This window comes from Pogona vitticeps, chromosome 4 (assembly GCF_051106095.1).
Source record: "Pogona vitticeps strain Pit_001003342236 chromosome 4, PviZW2.1, whole genome shotgun sequence".
NCBI lineage: Eukaryota > Metazoa > Chordata > Lepidosauria > Squamata > Agamidae > Pogona > Pogona vitticeps.
In genome coordinates, this window is record NC_135786.1 from 58659697 (window position 1) to 58680013 (window position 20317).

General features: G+C 43.9%; 1 protein-coding gene across 3 annotated transcripts in view; it reads left to right on the top strand.

Annotated features, from left to right (window-relative positions):
* Positions 1-340: 340 nt before the first annotated feature.
* The window catches only part of KCNC4 (potassium voltage-gated channel subfamily C member 4), a 45513-nt gene continuing 25536 nt past the window's right edge, over positions 341-20317 (top strand). For 2 of the 3 annotated variants that reach the window (XR_013544856.1, XM_072997491.2), the window contains exons 1-2: positions 344-2870; positions 19356-20304. Coding sequence is in view for 2 of the 3 variants with exons in the window: in XM_072997491.2 (XP_072853592.2) it covers positions 2214-2870; positions 19356-20304 (1606 nt within the window). In the remaining variant the exon portion in view is untranslated. Of the gene's footprint in view, positions 2871-19355; positions 20305-20317 lie in introns of all 3 variants that reach the window. The other variant, XM_078392773.1, reaches the window with a different exon arrangement.

Sequence of the window (20317 nt, forward strand, 5' to 3'; positions counted from 1 at the left end):
GAGGGGAATGGGACCCTAACCCTATACAGTACCACGAAAACACTCTAGCCGCCTAGAGTGGTCTTATAGACCAGATGGGCGGGGGTACAAATCAAACAAACAAACAAACACTGACATCACCAAGTAATTATTGTTAACAAAGCTAACATCGATTCTTCCTATTGGATTTTTCTTAAGGACCTAATGTTTCTTTCTCCCCCTCTCTTTTTTTTTAATGGGGCCTTAGCATCAGCCAGTCGGCTTCCTTCCAGCTCTCCCCCCCCCCCCGCCACCGCTGTTATTCTCCAGCAAAATTCACACGGGGGCAGACCCCCCCCAACCAGGCTCATGAAGGCAGAAGCGCCCAGCTTTTTTTTTTTTTTTTTTTTTTGCCCCCATCGCTCTCAGCCCGCCCCCGCCCCCTCCCTTTCCCTCCAGTAGCGGCACTGACGGGGTTAATCTACCGAGCCGGAGCGAGGCTTTCAAGGCACGGCTGAGCGGGGCTGGGAATTCCAAAGGCGGCGAGTATCCGGGCAACAGGCTGCGGGAAACCACTTGCCGGAAAGCCGTCGGAGCCGTCCTGTTCGCGTCGCCCTCCGGAGAGCGCCCCCACTGGACGAAGGGAGAAATGCCCTTGCCCCGCTCGCCTTCCTCTCTCCCAGGGCTAGTCCTGGGCGCAGCCGGCGGGGGCTTTTTTGGAGCGCGGCAGCGAGGGTCGCGCCACAAGGGGGGGGGGGGAGGGTGAACAACCGGTCCAGCTGCGCACAGACTCTGTTGCGTCCAGCCAGCCGCTCCTTCGGCGGCAACTTTCCGCTGGGGATCCAGTCCCATTCCCTGGAGCCGCTCCCAGTGCTGGGAGTGGTGCGGAGAGCGGAGTGAGGAAGAAAGCGAGTCGCTTCGGCGCGGTGCTGGCTCCCATCGCTCCCTCCCACCCTCCTTGTCGCCTTCCCTTCCTCCCTCCCTCCTTCTGGCTGAAAATGATACCGCTCCGCGCTCGTTCGGGCTCCTCCGGCTCTCTTGCAAGCGCACCTGAAGGCCGGCGAGAGCGATCGGGATCCTCACCCCGCCTCTCCCCGGCTGGAGCGATTAAAAGAGCCGCGCGATGCCGCCGGGATCTGATGCTCTCTGACGGGAAGCGGATTCTGTCCGGACGGCTGCCTCCGGGCTTTTTCTAATCCCACACAAGACGGGAGGGCACCGAAGCCTCTTTGTCGCCCTCCCTCCCTCCGAGGCCCCTTGGGATCGCTCGCTAGAGGGGAACCAGCGCAACCCAGGCGCGCCTGCTGCGGATGTGCCCGGAGGCGTCGGGCATCCTTCCTGGTCCCTCGCGCAGGGAAGGAAAACCCGGGTTCTTTGGGGCGCTCTGAACACCGTCCATGATCTATATAGTTGAATCCGACCCCGACTGAGCGAAGGTAAAGAAAGGCGCCCGGCAGTCCCGCTGGAGCCGGAGGAAAGTCGACCAAGACGCGGAGAGGTGGCGGCGTAGCTGGGCGCGCAAGAGAAGGGGTGTGGTGCTGTGCTGCTCAGGCATTGCCCGGGGAGCGGTTTCAAAGTTTCCAGATTTCCTCGAGAGTCAAGGCAAGGGCTGTGCGCCGCTGTGGGAAGGAAGGCTCGGAGAGCTTTTTGCGACCTGCTCGGAAGGGAACGAGGGGTGGGGGAGGAAAAGAGGGAGGAGAGGGCCGATCCCGGCAGGCGGCCGCCCTCTGAGCCGGCGATCCCTGCCCACTGCGCCGTTCCCAAGCGCTCTTGTTTGTCTTTCTCCGGCCTCCGTGCCCTCCCTCGATCGAGCCCCCGGCGCGCCTCCCTGCCCGCCGGCGGCGGTTCCGTTGCCCTCTGCTTGCCGTCGGCGGAAAGGGAGGCGGACCCCTCCGGCTGGCTCTCCGGGGCGGCGGAGGCTCCGTGCGGGCCCGCTTCTTCCTTTCACGCCCGCTCTTGGTTGCTCTGGCTCGAGAGGCGCGACTTGTTGCCGCCCGGTGGGGGCGTCCGGGACAGCAGGGCGCGGAGACCCGCCGGTGGCTTCCTCGCCTCCTCCCTCCCGGGGGCTTGAATGCCAGCGGCGCCGGCAGAGCTGCGAGCGCGCCAGCCGGACGAGGGCAGAGCGGTGCCCGGGGGTCCAGACGGACGAGCCCCACCTCGGCCCCCTCCTTCTCCTCCCTCCCAGCTCCCTCGCCGACAGGCCAGCAAAGTGAGCAGTCAGAGGGCGCCTCGGGTCCACCTGCCCGACGTAATCTATGATCAGCTCGGTGTGTGTCTCCTCTTACCGCGGGCGCAAATCGGGGAACAAGCCCCCCTCCAAAACATGCCTGAAGGAGGAGATGAGCCGAGGGGAAGACTCGGACAAGATCACCATCAACGTGGGCGGCACCCGGCATGAGACTTACAAGAGCACCCTGCGCACCCTGCCGGGCACCCGCCTCGCCTGGCTGGCCGACCCGGACGCCCAGAGCGCCTTGGACGCCGCCGACGGCCAGAGCCAAGAGGTCTTCTTCGACCGCCACCCGGGCATCTTCTCCTACGTGCTCAACTACTACCGCACGGGGAAGCTCCACTGCCCGGCCGACATCTGCGGCCCCCTCTTCGAGGAGGAGCTGACCTATTGGGGCATCGACGAGACCGACGTGGAGCCCTGCTGCTGGATGACCTACCGGCAGCACCGCGACGCCGAGGAAGCCCTGGACATCTTCGAGAGCCCCGAGCCCGGCAGCGGCGGGCCGGCGGGCGAGGAGGCCGAGGACGACGGGGCCCGGGAGAGGACGGTGCAGCGCCTGGGCATGGACGACAGGCCGGCCGGGGCGCCGTCGGGCGGTGGGGCCGGGGGCTGTGGCCGCAGCTGCCAGCCCAGGATGTGGGCACTCTTCGAGGACCCCTACTCATCCAGGGCAGCCAGGGTGAGTGGCACAGCCTGAGGGGGGTGGGGGTGGGAGTGGGGGCGCCTCGAGGGGTGGCAAGGCTGCCACAGTCACGCCTCCCTCCCCGCTTTCTCAGATGCTCTCTTCCTGCTAGCCAGACCTGGGGAGCGGGAGGAGGGATTTGAGACCCTTTCTCATTGGGTTATTCACCTTTAAAAAAAAAAAAAGTAGATCTCACTTGTGTATCCTGCTTTTTCTGTGGGCTCAAGGGAGGCATATGTGACACTCCCCAACCCCCTCCCCTTTATCCTCATGACAGTCTTGCTGGATAGCTCAGGTTGAGGCAGAGAAACTATTTTTGTCAGAGGCAGTTCCACCTTCCCTGCACTTTCTGTTTTCTCTTGAGATATAACTGTTCCACCACATTTCACCCACTCCCAAAAGTTGTTGAAGCAACCCTGTTAGTCTGTAGCCTGCTGCTGCATAAACAGCCACTGGTTTTGTAGCACTTTAATAATAATTGTGTGCTGTCAAGTCAGTTCTCACTTCTGGTGACCCTGTCCAGACTCAAAACTGCTTTACCATTCCCTTCTTCAGCCTGCTCATGGCTACACAGATTGGCTCTTCTCCCAGGAAGCACAGTGGGGAATCAAACTGCCAACCTCTGGCTCCACATCCAGATGCCTAACTCACTGAGCTATTCAGCCAGCTGGCACCTTAGGGGCTAACAAGTTTCATTTGGCATAAGCTTTGGTGGCCTGTAGCCCACTCAAAGAGTTTCTTCTTGCCCCTTTGTGACCAGGTTCCTGTCCTTTCCTACCTACCTTTTGCCGTATTCCCTTCCGATGATATTCTTTTCTGGATTCCCCCACCTGGAACACATGGTCAGGACGCCTCCCTTCTCCCTTCCAGTGCATTTGTCTCTATGTGTCTTTGTTTTGTGTATGCACTCAGGATGTGACTCCTCTCCCACTCCTCCTCTGGGTTTCTTAGCACAACTCTCAGTGGACAAGTGCAAGGCCTGCAGTTGGGGATGCTACAGAGTATCAGAACAAGTTTGGTCCAATATTTTGGACTTCTAGGCATTCCCCCGAATGCAGTTGGCATGTTTTCCCCTCTTCTACTCATTGAGCTCAAGGTCTGACAGAATTTTAGGAGAGTCCAAAGTTGGCTGTTTTTACTTTTGTATGTGCATTCATCAATATGCTTAGAAGAAGCATTTCATGTCCTAGATTTATAGTCAGTGCAGAGCACTATTTGCATGTATGTGATTCCTTTCCCTTCTTCTCCTTTATTCTTTACATATGTAGATGTACACAGAAGTGCAACATATGCATAACAAAAGCAGACAAAATTACAAGCAGGTAGCGCTCACAGGAGGCCTTTCTTCCTATTATTTGTTTGTTTGTTTGTTTGTTTGTTTGTTTATTATTTTTAATATATTTTTATTTATTTCTATAACTATAACAAAAACAAAATCATATACCTAAAACATATAAACTCAAATACAATAACTGTGTTCCCCACCACCATGTACGGGACCTCTTGCCATATTCTTCTTCTTCTTCTTCTTCTTCTTCTTCTTCTTCTTCTTCTTCTTCTTCTTCTTCTTCTTCTTCTTCTTCTTCTTCTTCTTCTTCTTCTTCTTCTTCTTCTTCTTCTTCTTCTATTGTCCTTTTCTCCAGAACTGCCCTCTCTGATTTCCCTTTGTAAAATACAGTACACCTTGTTCTTGTCGTTTCGGACTAGTATATGCTTTGGCTAAGGTGGCTGTGAGATTGTCCCATGGTTTTTCCCTTGACAGGAATAACATGGACTGGTAACTTGTGACACCTACTGCTCTTGCCTCTTTGTAGATTTTAGGACAAGAAGTGCATATTAATGGTAATCTGTACTCTACCTGCTGGCAGAAATCCTGTTTCCTCCCTTATGCATGTTAAGGATTCAATCTTGCTTTACCCCATTAAGACAGAAAATAATAAATAAAAATGTACCTTCTCAATGCTGGAGATGCAAAAAGGAAAAAGGGACCTATATGCATATGTGGTGGACTTGTGAAAAAAGAAAGAAAGAATGGACACTGGTTTTAAAGAAATTAGAGAAATTATTAGACATAATATTCAAATATCACCAATTATTGCCTTCCTAAATATAATTAAGAACAGCCATCTTAAAAAACAGCAGAGAGTGTTAATTGTTATAGTGGTCACAGTAGCAAGATTAATATTTGCAAAGAATTGGAAAAGTGACAAACAAATTGATCTTGAAGACTGGTACAAAGAAATGTGGAGTTTACCAATTAATGATAAGCTAACATGTGAAATTAAAGTAAGAAGGGGAATGACAAAATATAATGATTTTAAAGAGATATGGCAGTTGTATTTGGAGTATGTCTTAGTAAAAGGGAAAGGTCATAAGCCAGCAAAAGAATCAATGTCATTTTGGAGTGGAGTGGGGTGAAAAGGGATTAAAAATGGTATTTCTGGTTACGTAGTCTTGAGGGTGATGTTGGCATGGGTGGGGAATTCTAGTTGTATTGTATGCACTGAGAGCCAGATATAAGAAATCTGGGAGTGTTAAAACACTCTTGTACAAGCAGGCATGAGATCTGACCATACACAGACTCAAGAGAGAGAATAAGCGCTGTTTATTTCAAGTGGCCACTCGGGTCTCTCAAAGCATGAGGGACATTGACCCAAAAATACGAAGAGCTTTTATGCTTTCTAACCACAAGGAAACAAAAGTACAGAAAAATCCTCACTGGCTGACAAGTAGGTCAAAAGTATTCAGTATACAATTTATAGGGTACATAAAATATGACAACAGAGCAAAAACAGCAAATGTCACTAGGTATGCAGGCAGTTGCCCCCCCTTTGGGTACTCTAACTTGTCTGCAAGCTGTTATACGGTTACATTTCAATAGGAAGTTAGGTACACAGGATATTTGTGGATGGCCAATATATACCGCAGCCTAGCTTCAAATTGGAGCAAGCAGATGCACCTGTGACAGAGTCTAGTGACATTAAGTTCAGTGAGAAAATAAAAGCTTTTCTATGTTTTAAAGCAAACAAGAAGAGTAAGGGTCTGGGGGGGCGCTGTGGAAGTATCCTTTAAAACTCAGACATTCATGTTCACAGCACACAAACTTTATGTTAATGTTATTAATTTTCTTTAATATTTTTTTTTAAAAAATGCATGTTAAGGAAGATGCATATACTTTATTCCCATTAAAGCCCAGGCAGTGTCTACCCTCATTTTGCTCTTCCACACTAGTTTGTCTTTGGCATACAGCCTGCACTCTTATTTTTATACTGAAGAAACAGCCATTCACATATCTGTTTCATTTGTCACAACAAGTATGTACATGATGATAGAAGAGCTGCACACTTAGTTCTCTGTCTCACATGCATATACTGTATGTGGGATGTGCTGCCATTTAATGCAAACTCTTATATTTGGCCTGGCTTCCAGCAGAGATCACATTGAAATGGGGATGCTATGTAGTAGAGTTAGGGTCAGTGGCATTTAACTTCTCTAACCAGTTTTCTTCCAGCAAAATGGACCGTTTAGGCAACCAGACCACCACTACCCAAAATATGTTCTAGAGATTGAATTATAGACCTGTTATGTGTCTCAAAGGTTTTATATTTCCAGAGCTTCACTCAAGGTCCAAAATAGACTTGCTGAAAACAGCCTCCAGGGATTTTCCCACACTGAACTTGCCTGTCTCTCAGCTTCTCTTGAAAAATATTCTCTCTGGCCATTGGTAATGTTGCCTGGTGATATCATGGTTATTGTATTTAAGAAACTAAAAAAAAACTGTCCCAGTTGATGATTAACGTATAATACACAGTGATTTTGAAGATAGCTTCCGCAATCGTCTTGGAAATATTTTAAAAACATAAGTACTGTATGTCAGCTTCTTTGTTCCCTGTAGCTCAGAACTTGGTTTTTTGATAGAGGTTTCAGCCTGTTGGAGAACTGTGATCCAGAGCCAATGTTGTCTAGAAAAGGTAGAAGGAAATGGGGCTCTCTCATCATCATGACCTAGGCACAGGGTCAAACCACAATGGCTCCCCAAGCATTGAAAGAGACAAAATATGTATGAAGATCCAGCTGGCATTATCTAGTTTGCATGACATGGTAGACTCTTCTGTATTCTATGGAAACTAACAGTAGATGGATGTGGAAGTTAAGCTCATCTCCATCTCTAGACTGTGATAAAGGTTTATGCTATCAATGGATGCTGTTCAGCTAATTTCAAGCTCTAGAGAAGTTCAACAAGGTTACCTCAATTTGTATCATTGAAATATCTTATACCCATGCTTCCAGCATCACAGGCTAGAGTTGAAAAGGGTGTTTAAATGGATCATAAAATATGAATGGGCTGTCTTGCAAAGTGCCCTTGTGCCTCATTAGGCAGGCAAAAATAATTTTTTTTCTTAATGGGCTTCTACTATGAAGGAAAGAAATAGGAAACATTTGTGAATCTCCCCTCCCTCCAATGCAACATTTGCCACAAAATATCTCTCATCTTTGCTACCTGTTATGGCTTGACTTCCCAAACGTACTGTACTTACTATTAATTCCTTCTTCCTAAGAGAATAAACTGTAGGGGAACTTAACAGTTCTTTCTGTTAACTCTTGTACATTAGAAGTATGTTCACTGGGTGCTTCAGGTTTTGTTTTCCAGACAGGGAAATATTTTCTAAATAATGATATTATCCCAATTCACAAAGCACAGAACAAATGTCCTAAATGGATGTAATAGAATCTCACTAGTTTAGGTTTTCTTTTTGCTCAAGAGATTTGTATGAAATCCTTAAAGTTGTTGGCAACAATAAGTATTTATTGGTGGCTCGCTGGTAAGTCAGAATGTCTGACTTTTACATTCAGACAATATTGGGATAAATGATGGGCTTGAATCAGAGGTAGGGAACCTTTGGACCTCCAGATGTTTTGGCCTAGAACTCCCATCATCTCCGCCAATCATAGCCAGCTGTAGTCCAAAACATCCAGAGGGCTAAAATTTTACAAGCTGTGGCTTAAAAACAATGGACAAGGGAAGCTACAGTCATGATTAGCAATTTGAGTGCCCAAGGCTTCACTGCTTGTTGGTTAAACCTGGGTCATGTAAGATTGACATACATGGGGAGAAAACACAGGAATGAGGAGGCACACCTGGATCTAAGTGTGCAATGGTCATATTGCTCCTGTGCTGATCCCATGTTTTTACGTTTCCTTCTGCCCAGAGCAGAGTGGCTATGTAAGGAGTTTGTACTCAAAGAAGGCTGTTCAAGCCCTTCTGGTAGCCAATGCCAATGGGAAGGTTTGAGCTCTCCCAGTACATTTTCCCCCACCCTTTAAATTTTGGTATATGGACCAACACACTGGTTATCCTATCTGTATTTGCAAAGATTTTCATGGCCGGGATCGAATGGTTGTTGTGGGTTTTTTGGGCTCTTTGGCCGTGTTCTGAAGGTTGTTCTTCCTAACGTTTCACCAGTCTCTGTGGCCGGCATCTTCAGAGTACATCTTCAGAGTGCTTTCCTCTGAAGATGCCCATGGCCACAGAGATTGGCGAAACGTTAGGAAGAACAACCTTCAGAACATGGCCAAAGAGCCCGAAAAACCCACAACAACTATCCTATCTGTGCTATAGCTCTGAGAAAAGCCAATCCTAATTGGTAGTCTGGTCCCAAAAACTGTCTATGTTGTCATTTCCAAAAGCTAAAGCCTTGTGTGCTATCCTTGAATACTGAGTTTTTTGCTCTCTCCCAAATCTCTTATTATCTCCTCTAAGAAATAACCTGTTGGATATTGGCCTTCCCTTCTCAGGCTGTCTCCATGCTATGCACGTGTCCCCATTTCTCTCTCTTTCTCTCTCACTCATTCACTCACTCACTTTCTCTCTCTCTCTCTCTCTCTCTCTCTCTCACACACACACACACACACACACACACACACACACACACACACACACACACACACACACACACACACACACACACACACACACACCCCTTGCCAGAAATAGTGCAAAGGGCACCAAAAGCTGTTGTTGTCTCAGTGGCTTGCATGGAGCTGGCTGGGTCCTTGCACTGTCAGCATAGTAGTCTGGAAGCATATCCAGCTCTTCGAATAGATAGAGTGAGGGAGCCATCAAAGGCAACAGATGTTGGGAGCTGGCAGCAAAGTTTGCCCTGTATTCCCCAAGCCAGGCTGCTGCCTTCAGGTGTCATGAAGGACTTTGTCCTGTTGCCTGAGATAAAGCAAGTTTCAACAGCCAGCCCAGCCAGTTTGTGTACATGGAATAGGAGTGGGGCACTTTCCTCTTCTTTGCCCAGGCAGCCAAATGTCTTTAGTCCACCACATCCACATGTCTAGGACAAATGTACAAGACAATGCCTTCACATCAACAGAGAAGCTATTTCCGAAACACAACGTGGAAATGGAGGAATATTATAATGATGACAATATATGTTTGTTCTGGAATGACAAGAAAACAAGTTATAAAGTTACTTGAAGACCTCATTGGCTTTCTATAATTTGCTGGAAAAGTTGCATGGCTTGGTTTTGACTGCAGGAAGTAGCTATATGGGAAACAACAGTAGGGATCAATGCTCTCTGCTGAGAAGAAGCACTGCATCCATGCAGTGCTGAACAAAGAAAGGGCATGCCAGACTCACACAAACAGCTATAATCACATGAACATGAAACACAGCAACCATCTGCTTAACAGGGGAAAGCGTAGTTTAAAAACCTCAAATAGAGAGCTTGAAAATGTTACATTTTTGGATTATGGCTACCGGCATACACCAGCCAACATGGACACTGTCAGTGCTGGCTTGGGAATTCTTGGCACTCTAGCTCAATAAATATTTTTTTAAAAAGAAAAATAAATAGTAAATATATAAATAACTTGCCCCAAAAGGGTTAATTTTTCCAAGCTCTTCATAAATGCAAGCCAACCTTCCACATCACTTTCTCTCCATTATACAGCCATGCATTCATTTTGCATCCAAGAGAGCAAAGCATTTTCAGACTCTGTGAAAAGTCGGGACAGAGCTGTATTGTGCTACAGAGGCCACCACAACAATTTTGTACCCTTCAAGAGCCCTTCTGTTTGTCTGCTGGAGGCAAACAGACTGTTGTTGGCGAGGATACAAGCATCGCTCATAGAATAGCAAAAAATGAATGTGATGTAATTACTGTAATGGTTAAGAGTGTCAGGCAAAGGAGAAATGGTATTCCCACTCAACCATGAATCTCATTGGGTGACTTTGGTTAGTCATGATCTCTTAGCATAACCTAGTTCACAGGACTATTGTGAAAAGAAAATCAGGGTGAGCAGAGAGATTCGACATATGCCATTTCTAAGCTATGGTCCCTGTAGCTACTCCCAACTTTTCTTTAACTATCAGGTTCAGAGCATAGTGTGCTATTAAATCAGCCTTTTACTTCACAGGTCAAGCTGGTACCTATGGTTGGGCCTTTCACCAGTTATGGCTGCTGTGATGGATGTGACCTTCTTTGACTGAGTTAACCTGATCCCAGTTCTTCAGAAACTGGGAATGTCAAGAATTTGGGTGTTACTACATACAAAAGTGTCCTTGAAAACTATTTAGAGAACAGCCATTGGTAATGTGGCAATCAGGCGGTTGATGAATTGCTTGGTTGAAATATCTCTACTGCATCTCCACATGTTTCCAGGTAAAATTTAAGGCACAAGGTTCACTTGTTCTTTCTGTATGACTCAAAACCAGGTATTTGAAGTACTGTTGGGCCCATGGGAACCTGCCCATTTTTAGTGATCATTGTCAGGTACTCCTGATACAAATATTCTGGGGCCTCAGACATCTCCAACTCATGAGCTGCACTAGTTGAGAATTTTGACTATAACGTGTATTCTCATAACATTACCAGAGTAAGGAGATATTGGTTAGCAGAGATACTATGACACTATGACTCTGAGAGAGTAAAACATCAACTTAGTCTATTTACAGTACATATATACACAGAGAATAGACCTTCATCTGGCAGCATGACATCATACAACACACAACATAAGAAAAAGTGATCTGATTGACAGCAGACAGAGACATTCATTTTACACATGACTTATGTACAGTTCTGTGACCAATCAGAAAATACATTACTTCATTTTCTGTTACACAAAGTGTCATCATGTACACAGCTGTACAGCATTTAGTCTGAAACCTTGATCCACACCTGAATACAATCAATATAATGAATCAAGTAAAATCAGCCATTTTACATTTAACTATACAACATCCATATTTGATACATTCACATCAAAATCTCAACACCCCTCCTTAAATGTAATTGTTGTATAGACCAATTTTATTGCATAGATAAACATGGTTTTGTATTGTTAATGGCTTTGTGAAAATGTCTGCAGTATTATTTTTACTTGGACAATACTGTAAATCTATCGGCTTCTGTTCCACAGCACTCTTTACATTGCAATACTTTATGCAAATGTGCTTGATTCTACTCTTCATTTGACCCTCAGTTGCCAACTGAATGCAAGTGGTGCTGTCACAATGTACTGTGACAGGTAAATCAATTTGCATGTTTACATCTTTAAGTACCTGCACAAACCATGTGACTTCTCCACATAAATCACTTAATGAAGCATACTCAGCTTCTGCTGTGCTTGTGGCAACTAAACCTTGCTTTCTAGATTTCCAGCCTATTAAAGCTTCACCTAGACTGATAGCCATTCCAGAAATTGACTTTCTATCAATTTCACATGGACCCCAATCTGAATCTGGGTAGCACTCCAATTTAAGATTGTTAGATGCATTTAACTTCAACTTGCAATCTATGGTTCCCTTTAAATATCTCAGCACTGTTTTCGCACCATTCCAGTGCTTTTGCAAGGGGTTTTCAACACTCTGACTTAAAATGTTTAGTTTGGCCGCAAGGTAAAGCTTTGATTCACCAAATGTGCCTTATGTTGCTGGGTACTATCTGGTAACATCTTCAACTTGTGAACCCATCTGCCACCAACCATTCTTTCTTGTTGGGCATGAGGCAGTGTTAACATCTGCTCATAACTTTCAGGTTCAGATATTACCATATTTACACATGATTCTGCAAACTTGTCAGATGGAATACCAAAATTAGACCTCTATGAGTGTCTTGGAACAATTTCCTCAGCCTCACTGCATGTCTCATGTCTCCCTCCTACAGCTTCATTTCACTCTTCATGTACCTCACAATCCTCTCCCTCATTTTCAAACCTTTCTTCTCTATCTTTAGACAATGGCAAAAGTATTTCACTGTTTGCATGAATTTCTGACCAATTCGCATTTTCACAAAAATTAGCTGACCTGCTAATTATCACATTTCCATATTGATCACAAAATCTATAACTTTTGCTTCCTGTTTGATAGCCTAAGAAAATCAATTTCCTTGCCTTAGGGTTACCTTTTTTCCTACATGTTTTGGGTATATGAACCCAAGCATGACAACCAAAAACTTTCATATGTTTCAAACAAGCTTGTCTCCCACGTAATAGAAAATAGGGTGTATTTTCTACTGCAGAGTTCTACTCTGTTTACAGTATAATTAGCACATTTTAAGGCTTTACCCCAAAAACTTTTGGGTAACAGCATCAGCAACCAATAAGTCTAATACAGTTTGCAAAACTCAATTTCTTCTTTCTGCAACTCCATTCTCAGCAGGGGTGGCTACATTTGTACACCTGTGATGAATGCATTTTTTCTTAAACCAATCTACAAAATAATGTGCTAAAAACTCTCCCCCTCGATCTGTCTGAACAGATACTATGGGAGTACTAAATCTTCATTCTACCATGGCAACAAAATCTTTAAATCTTTGGAAAGTTTCACTCTTATGTTTAATTACATAGACATAGCTATAACCTGAGTAATCATCTCTTATAGTTAAACAGAACCTATTACCATCTTTTGTGGGCTGCAGAGGCCCCACAACATCAAGATGAACCAACTGAAAAATCTTGTCACTGACTCTTTTGCTTTTCTTGCTCACAGGAAAGCCTTTGACTTGACTAATTTACATATGTTACAATCTAAATATTTCTCACAGTTTTTAATATATAGATCAAAGACAACTTTAGTTTTGTTTAAAACTCCAAAGTATACATGACCTAACTTTCTATGTAGGCTATGTATACACCTTTCATGTGGCCCTGAGTTGTTAACCACATTTATGGCTTCATTCATTTGGCTCTGATTCATCACATATAGTTGATCTTTTAGATAACCATTTCCCACCTGTGCACCATTTTTCATTACTTTGCATTTGCCTTTCTCAAAAATTAGTGTGTAGCTGTCTTTATCTAGACTTGACATACTTAATAAATTATTCTCTAAGCTTGGCACACACAATACAGTTTTTTAGAGTTTGCTCTAAACAGTTTACATACACAGAATCTGTTCCAGTTACAGATGCTGACTTTCCATCTGCTAGCTTCACTATCTTTTGAACTGAAGGGGTTAAGTTTGTGAACAACTCTTTTCTCTGGCACACATCTGAGAAGTTCTGCTATCTAAAAGCCATAAATTACTTTGCTTGTTTTCACAAGCTTTAACAATAGCCAAATCACCTTCACACTTCTGTTTGCTCTTTAAACATCTTCTTTTTTTCTTTTTTCCACTCCATCATATCTGGGACAGTTTTTAGAAATATGTCCAGTACGTTCACAATTATAACATTTAACAGTTAAAACTTTTTCTTGGGTGGCTGTGAAGTCCTCATCCACGGATCCTCTTGGTTTATGCTGACAAACGACCTTCTCCGCGGCCTTTATCATGTCACCTCTGGTCCTCCTCCACAAACCTCACGGACAAATATTGCACTGTCAGGTCTTTCTCTGGCATGTTCTCCAAGCTTATCACCAGGTTATCCCAGCTGTCATCTAGGCTGCTCTGAATCACAAAACACTGGTGTGACTGGTCAAATTCTATCCCTCGCTCCTACAGCTGGAGAAATAAATTTAACATCTCTTTAATATGGTTAGACACATCTTCTCCAGGCATTAAACGCTTGCGATATAGCTTACGTACCACAGCCATTTTGGACCTGGCTGTATCTTGTACATAGACATTCCTGAGTGCCTGTCAACAATCCTGGCTTGTTTTCAGATTCCTCACATATGTCAGTTGCGAATCTTCCAAGCACAATATTATTGTGGCTCTCGCTTTATCATCGTTTGCGTGTCCCTCTTCATCACCAGGAGGATTTTCAACATACTGCCACAGTGATTCTCTCCTCAAGTACATCTCCATCTTAAAAGACCAGGACATTTAAATAGTGTCATTTAGTTTTGTATACATTATTCCACTTGCCTGCTGCATCATGGAACTTTCTGTTACAGTCTGCTCCTTGTCCTCTAAAGTACTTCCACTCTCAGTTACTTCAGCACCATCAGACCTCAGCTGCGTCCAACTTCAGCCTTGGCCTTTACATGTTTCTTCCTCCCAGACATTCAGTACTTATCTGCTTGAAAAACAATCTCCTCTGGACGCATAACCCTGTAGAGAATTTTGATTATAACGTGTATTCTCATAACATTAGCAGAGTAAGGAGATATTGGTTAGCAGAGATACTATGACACTATGACTCTGAGAGAGTAAAACATCAGCTTAGTCTATTTACATATATACATAGAGAATAGACATTCATCTGGCAGCATGACAAGATACAACACACAACATAGGAACATACTTCATTTTCTCTATACAGCTGTACAGCATTTAGTCTGAAACCTTGATCCATACCTGAATACAATCAGTACAAAGACTCAGGTAAAATCAGCCATTTTACATTTAACTATACAACATTATTATTTGATACATTCACATCAAAATCTCAACAGCACTCTGCCAGGATACAGTATTCACAAAAATAACTCACATTTCTTCTCCACTCACTATTGGTTAGGAAAGGAGGAGGCCTTTTTCCAATTTTATAGTTTGGCTAACACTGACAGAAACCACACAGAGGTAATGCTAAGGAATCCATCCTGCATGCCACTAATTGTGATAATGGCATGCATTTCATCAGTGCTGCAGTGATAAATTTTAAGGGGCAAGTCCCTGGTCTGAGACATGGTGGCGCTGTGGGTTAAACCACCAGAAGCCTCTGTGCTGCAAGGTCATTAAATCGTAAGATTGAAAGCATGCAAATGCAAGCAGATAAATTGGCACCACCATGGTGGGAAGGTAATGGCGTTCCGTGTCTAGTCGTGCTGGCCACATGGCCATGGAAACTGTCTATGGACAAAACACTGGCTCGGAAATGGGGATGAGCACCACGCCCTAGAGTCGGACACAACTGGACTAAATGACAAGGGGAACCTTTACCTTTACCTTACCTGGTCTGATAGTCCTATAGCTATACAGTCAAACCTCAACCTACGAACTTAATCCGTTCCAGAAGGGCGTTCGTAGGTCGAAACATTCGTAGGACGAAGCACCATTTCCCATAGAAATGCACTGAAAACCAATTAATCCTTTTGGGCCGAAGAAACGGAAGGTACTGAGGCATTAAGAAGGGGGAACCTACAACAACAAACTGTAAAACAACCTCCCTTGTTGAGGCTTTAAGAAGGGGGAAAACTTCCAAAAACACACAGTAAAATGACCTCCCTTGTTGAGGCTTTAAAAAGGGGGGAAACTTCCAACAATAAACAGTAAACCCAGCTCCCTTGCTGAGGCATTAAGGGAAAAAAAGCCACCAACAAAACAGCATAGAAACATATCCGCCCCAACCAAAACCCACCCAGAAGTTTTTTAAAAGGAAAAAACAGCAGCATACCTCCCTACAGACCCCCACACAGGCTCAGTCCAAAAGCAGGAGCTCTCTCAACTGTGACACACCCTATAATGGCCAACAGAGGTACAGCACAAAGAAGCAGCCTCGGCACCATCTATAGTTAGAAAGTTGAATTGCCTGCCTTTTTCCCTGCCTGTTTCTGTTCTTATGTCAAAGCTCCGTGCGCAAGTCGAAGCAATATTTTCCTATTGGAGCAGTTCGTAAGTCGAACCGTTCACAAGTAGGGACATTCGTAAGTTGAGGTTTGACTGTATCCCCAGGGATGGTACATACACACACACAGAGTTGTGTTGATCTGTATTGGCTAACCAATTCTAGCAGTTATTATGGCCATCCCAAATAGGTCTTTTATAAAGTAAACAGTCCTTATTAGCTTGTTTGTGACCAAGCCACCCAACTTAACTTTGCACTAAGTGGCTTATGACTGGAGGTGGTAATGGATTCTTAGCCCAAAACTTCAGAGTGCAACACCCCATTGCAGAGAGCACGAACCACTCCTACAAACAGGATTGCAATGATGTACTCTTGCTAGAAAAATCCACTTTTTCTCCAGTTACTGTAAGAAAACAAGAGAAATGTGTGTGCTACTGTTGGGGAGATGGAGCCTCACTCCCTGATAATCAGAAAGCTTTGACTTTGTAAGCGCTGGCTGTGCTACTTTTCACTTGTTCTAAAATGGATTTTCTACCAATATTCTATTCTCTGTTATATGATGAAAGTAGAGGCCTTGTCATGTTACTTAACCTGCCATTCAGAATTTAGATGAATGAACATTACTCTAGAAATCTGAGCAGAATTCCCTCCCCAGGGACATATATTTGGCCCATCAGTGCATGCTTTTAAATGAGCTTTGGAAAATGGACCCATTTGTTCTGCTTTAAGGCTGGATTTTTTTTTTTTACTTTTTAATGATCTGTAATGTCAGCTGTCTTCTGAGGATCATGCCTTGAAAGGCAGCCCAGAAATATTTGAAAGGAATAAAATCAATTGATGGGGCTGTACCAAGAGGCTCACCTGATTGTCTATGATGCAATCTGGTATTAACATTTGTCATTGTATCACTGGGTTTAAGCATCTCTTATTGAAATATAATCAGTGATGAAACCATGTAACATGTAGCTAGATATTGACTGGGGCAAAGCAATAGAATTGAAAAGATCTGAAGCCACTGCATTTTGCAATGAGTTGTTCATTAGCTCAATAGAATTGTTAGGTGGGATAGTTTTCTAAAGGAAATATTCAGGAGCTCAAGGGGAAACAGTGTACTTGTATGTCTACACATTTTGGGGTTTATTTCACATTTGTCCCACTTACTTGACTTTTGGTGTTTATTTCACATTTGCCTTAGTTATTTGGTTTCTTTAAAAACCTTGCAAGTTATGGAGTTGCAACCAGATATATAACCTATGGCATGGAATTGCCATCAGTTTGGTAGGATGAGGCACCAAAGGGCATCCTAAGCAACATGTATAAAAATAAATGATTTTTTAAGAAACCAATTTTTTAATGTTATATCTAATTTTCAAACAAGTTACAGGACTCAATCCAACTGCTACCCCACTGAGTCAATTACTGAATTATAAGTCAAAAAATAACCCCCAGTGATTCAATTGGTCTACTATAGCTTGGGATTCAACTAAATAGTGTCGGCATTTATTTTGATCTCATGGAGAAAAACTGTTCTGTCCACCAAACACCACTCTTTCTTCAGTTGCAAAGTTAGCAGACATGGGTGAATTACTAGAGAAAAAGACTCTGGGTTTATTGAACAAATTTCACTAGAAGCATTAGCTATATGCTATAATCCTATGTCCTTTTAGCTGGGAATAATCCCTGATGAACACAATAGAATTGACTTTTAAATAGACATGTATACAATTGCATTGTAAGTCAGGTATAGTTCCAGATGTTGTTGCAGTTCATCACCCACAGTCACAAATGGACTTTCTGTCCTCAAACCGATGTAATTTCTGTAATGGAAAAGTGGGCAAGCTCTGGGACTGAATTTTCAGCCCCCAAGACTCAGCCAGGAAATGCACTGGGTGCAAGAAACAAAATCGGAGAAATCCTTTATTTGATGGCCGAACAAGATATATGAGTGTTCCTTACCCATTTTCTAGCCATTTTTCACTTATACCAGCCTCATGTGTGTATATGCGTGGAACATCTGAGAGAGGCCTTGAGGTTGCAATCCATGGAGAGCACAGGATTCCCATTCTTTCTATAGTACAAAAAGACATATTGTACAAGTCTTAGGCTCTTAGGTGGTACAAAGATTACTTAGTTACCCAGTGTTTCAATAAATATTGTACCAAAAATATGTGAATTGCCTGCCAAAAAACTTGATTGAAAGCTATTATTTTCTTGGTGACTGACATCATGAAATTTGCTTCAGCTGCCCAGGGACTGAAGGATTGAACCAGCTCATCTTTCAAGCATATGGCTTTAATTCCCATTTTGTTATCAAACTAACCTGCAAAGAAAAAGAAATGTGAATGATGCTAGAGTTCAGCAAACACATAGCTGTCCCAGTTGGGCAATTGAGTTTTTCCTGTTTTCATTAGTTAGACTGGTTTCAGGGATGCAGTAAAAATTAAAGGTGCCAACCAGTTTCATTTCAGCCCATGACATGGCAAGCTTCATGTTGACCAAAAACTGAATCGGAAAAGGGCATCATAAAAATAGAAGGAAGTTGTTTGGCAATAACTAGGGAACAAGGCGATCTGTTGTTGTTTGTTATTGGCACTAGTAATAAGAGTAGACATTGAAAACATGCTTACTGGACTACCTGCCTACAAGTTCACAATGCTGCAAAAAGTACTCTTGTTGAATCCCCAATTTCCTTCCTCCCTGTTTTTTGATTTTGTAAAGCCACACACTTGACATCCTTTGCACATTTATCTGAGCACACGTCCCAGTGAAATCTATGAGATTTACTTTAAAATACATACTAATAAGATCAGGATGTGAATCTAACGGAAATGTAGAGAGGTTCTATTTGGATTTGAAAAGTGTGATCATTGTTAAAGGATAACAATTTTCAAAAAGGATAAAGGGTCCTGTGGCACATTAAAAGCTACTACATATATTGTAGCATGAACTTCCGCGGACTGTAGCACATTTCTTCAGATGTATGAAGTGCAATCTAGAATTTCTTTGTCATATACACACATAGTGGTTGTGGGTAGGACCCAGAGAATAAGATCAGAGAAGTAGGCAATGCAGAAGTTATTTACAGTGGCAGGTACATTGTTAATACTGGTCATTAAGAAAAACGCTGTAGTGATAACACAAACATGTTGGTACTTGGTAAGCCAATAACTCTTGTAGTCTGACAAGGAAGTTCTGTAGCATGGTGTAGTTATTATAGGCAGCATCCATTCAGGGAAAGTGTTTGTGTTATGTACTAATAGATCACAGTGAGCTGAGAAGAGGGGAGGAGGTAAGCCATATAGAAAGTACAAATGGTAACACCAAAGTGTTTGATCATTGCTGTTTCCCATTCTAGTTGAAATCAAATTTGCATCTTTATTATGCCTTCTTCATCATGATTAATAAAGAAAGAGGAGAAATGAAAATTCATTTCAAAGCTTATTGCTTCTCTTTTTAGATCATCCTCTCCCATAGCTTGCACCTTTTAACTACTTTTCTTGTTTTTTTCTCCTTCCCCTCTAGGTAATTGCCTTTGCCTCCCTTTTTTTCATCTTGGTGTCCATTACAACATTTTGCTTGGAGACACATGAAGCCTTCATCATAGATGTTAATGTGACTGAGACGCTGGTGGTAGGCAATGCAACAGAGACCTTTGTTGTGCGAAAGATGGAGATAGAGCCCATCCTCACCTATATTGAAGGAGTCTGTGTGCTGTGGTTCACACTGGAGTTTCTAGTGCGCATCATTTGCTGCCCAGATAAGATGGTCTTTATTAAGAACCTCCTTAACATCATTGACTTTGTAGCCATCTTGCCTTTCTATTTGGAAGTGGGGCTCAGTGGCTTGTCATCCAAGGCGGCACGGGATGTGCTGGGCTTCCTGAGGGTTGTCCGCTTTGTCCGGATTCTCCGGATCTTCAAGTTAACACGTCATTTTGTGGGTCTTCGGGTGCTGGGCCATACCCTGCGGGCTAGCACCAATGAGTTCCTCCTTCTCATCATCTTTCTGGCTCTTGGAGTTTTAATCTTTGCCACCATGATCTACTATGCTGAAAGGATTGGAGCCAAACCTTCTGACCCTAGTGGTAGCGAGCACACCCATTTCAAGAATATTCCCATTGGCTTCTGGTGGGCCGTGGTGACCATGACAACCCTGGGCTATGGTGACATGTACCCGAAAACCTGGTCAGGCATGCTGGTGGGGGCTCTTTGTGCTCTGGCTGGAGTCCTTACTATCGCCATGCCTGTCCCAGTCATTGTCAACAACTTTGGGATGTATTACTCATTGGCCATGGCTAAGCAGAAGCTCCCAAAGAAGAAAAAGAAGCACATACCTCGCCCAGCTCTACTTGACTCGCCAACATACTGCACATCAGAGGATAACTCACCTCGCAGCAGCGTTCATAGTCATAACAGCCCTTTGGCTGCAACAACAGCAGCTATAGCAGAAGTGATGGAGAGGAAAAGATCAGGTGAGGTTCACCA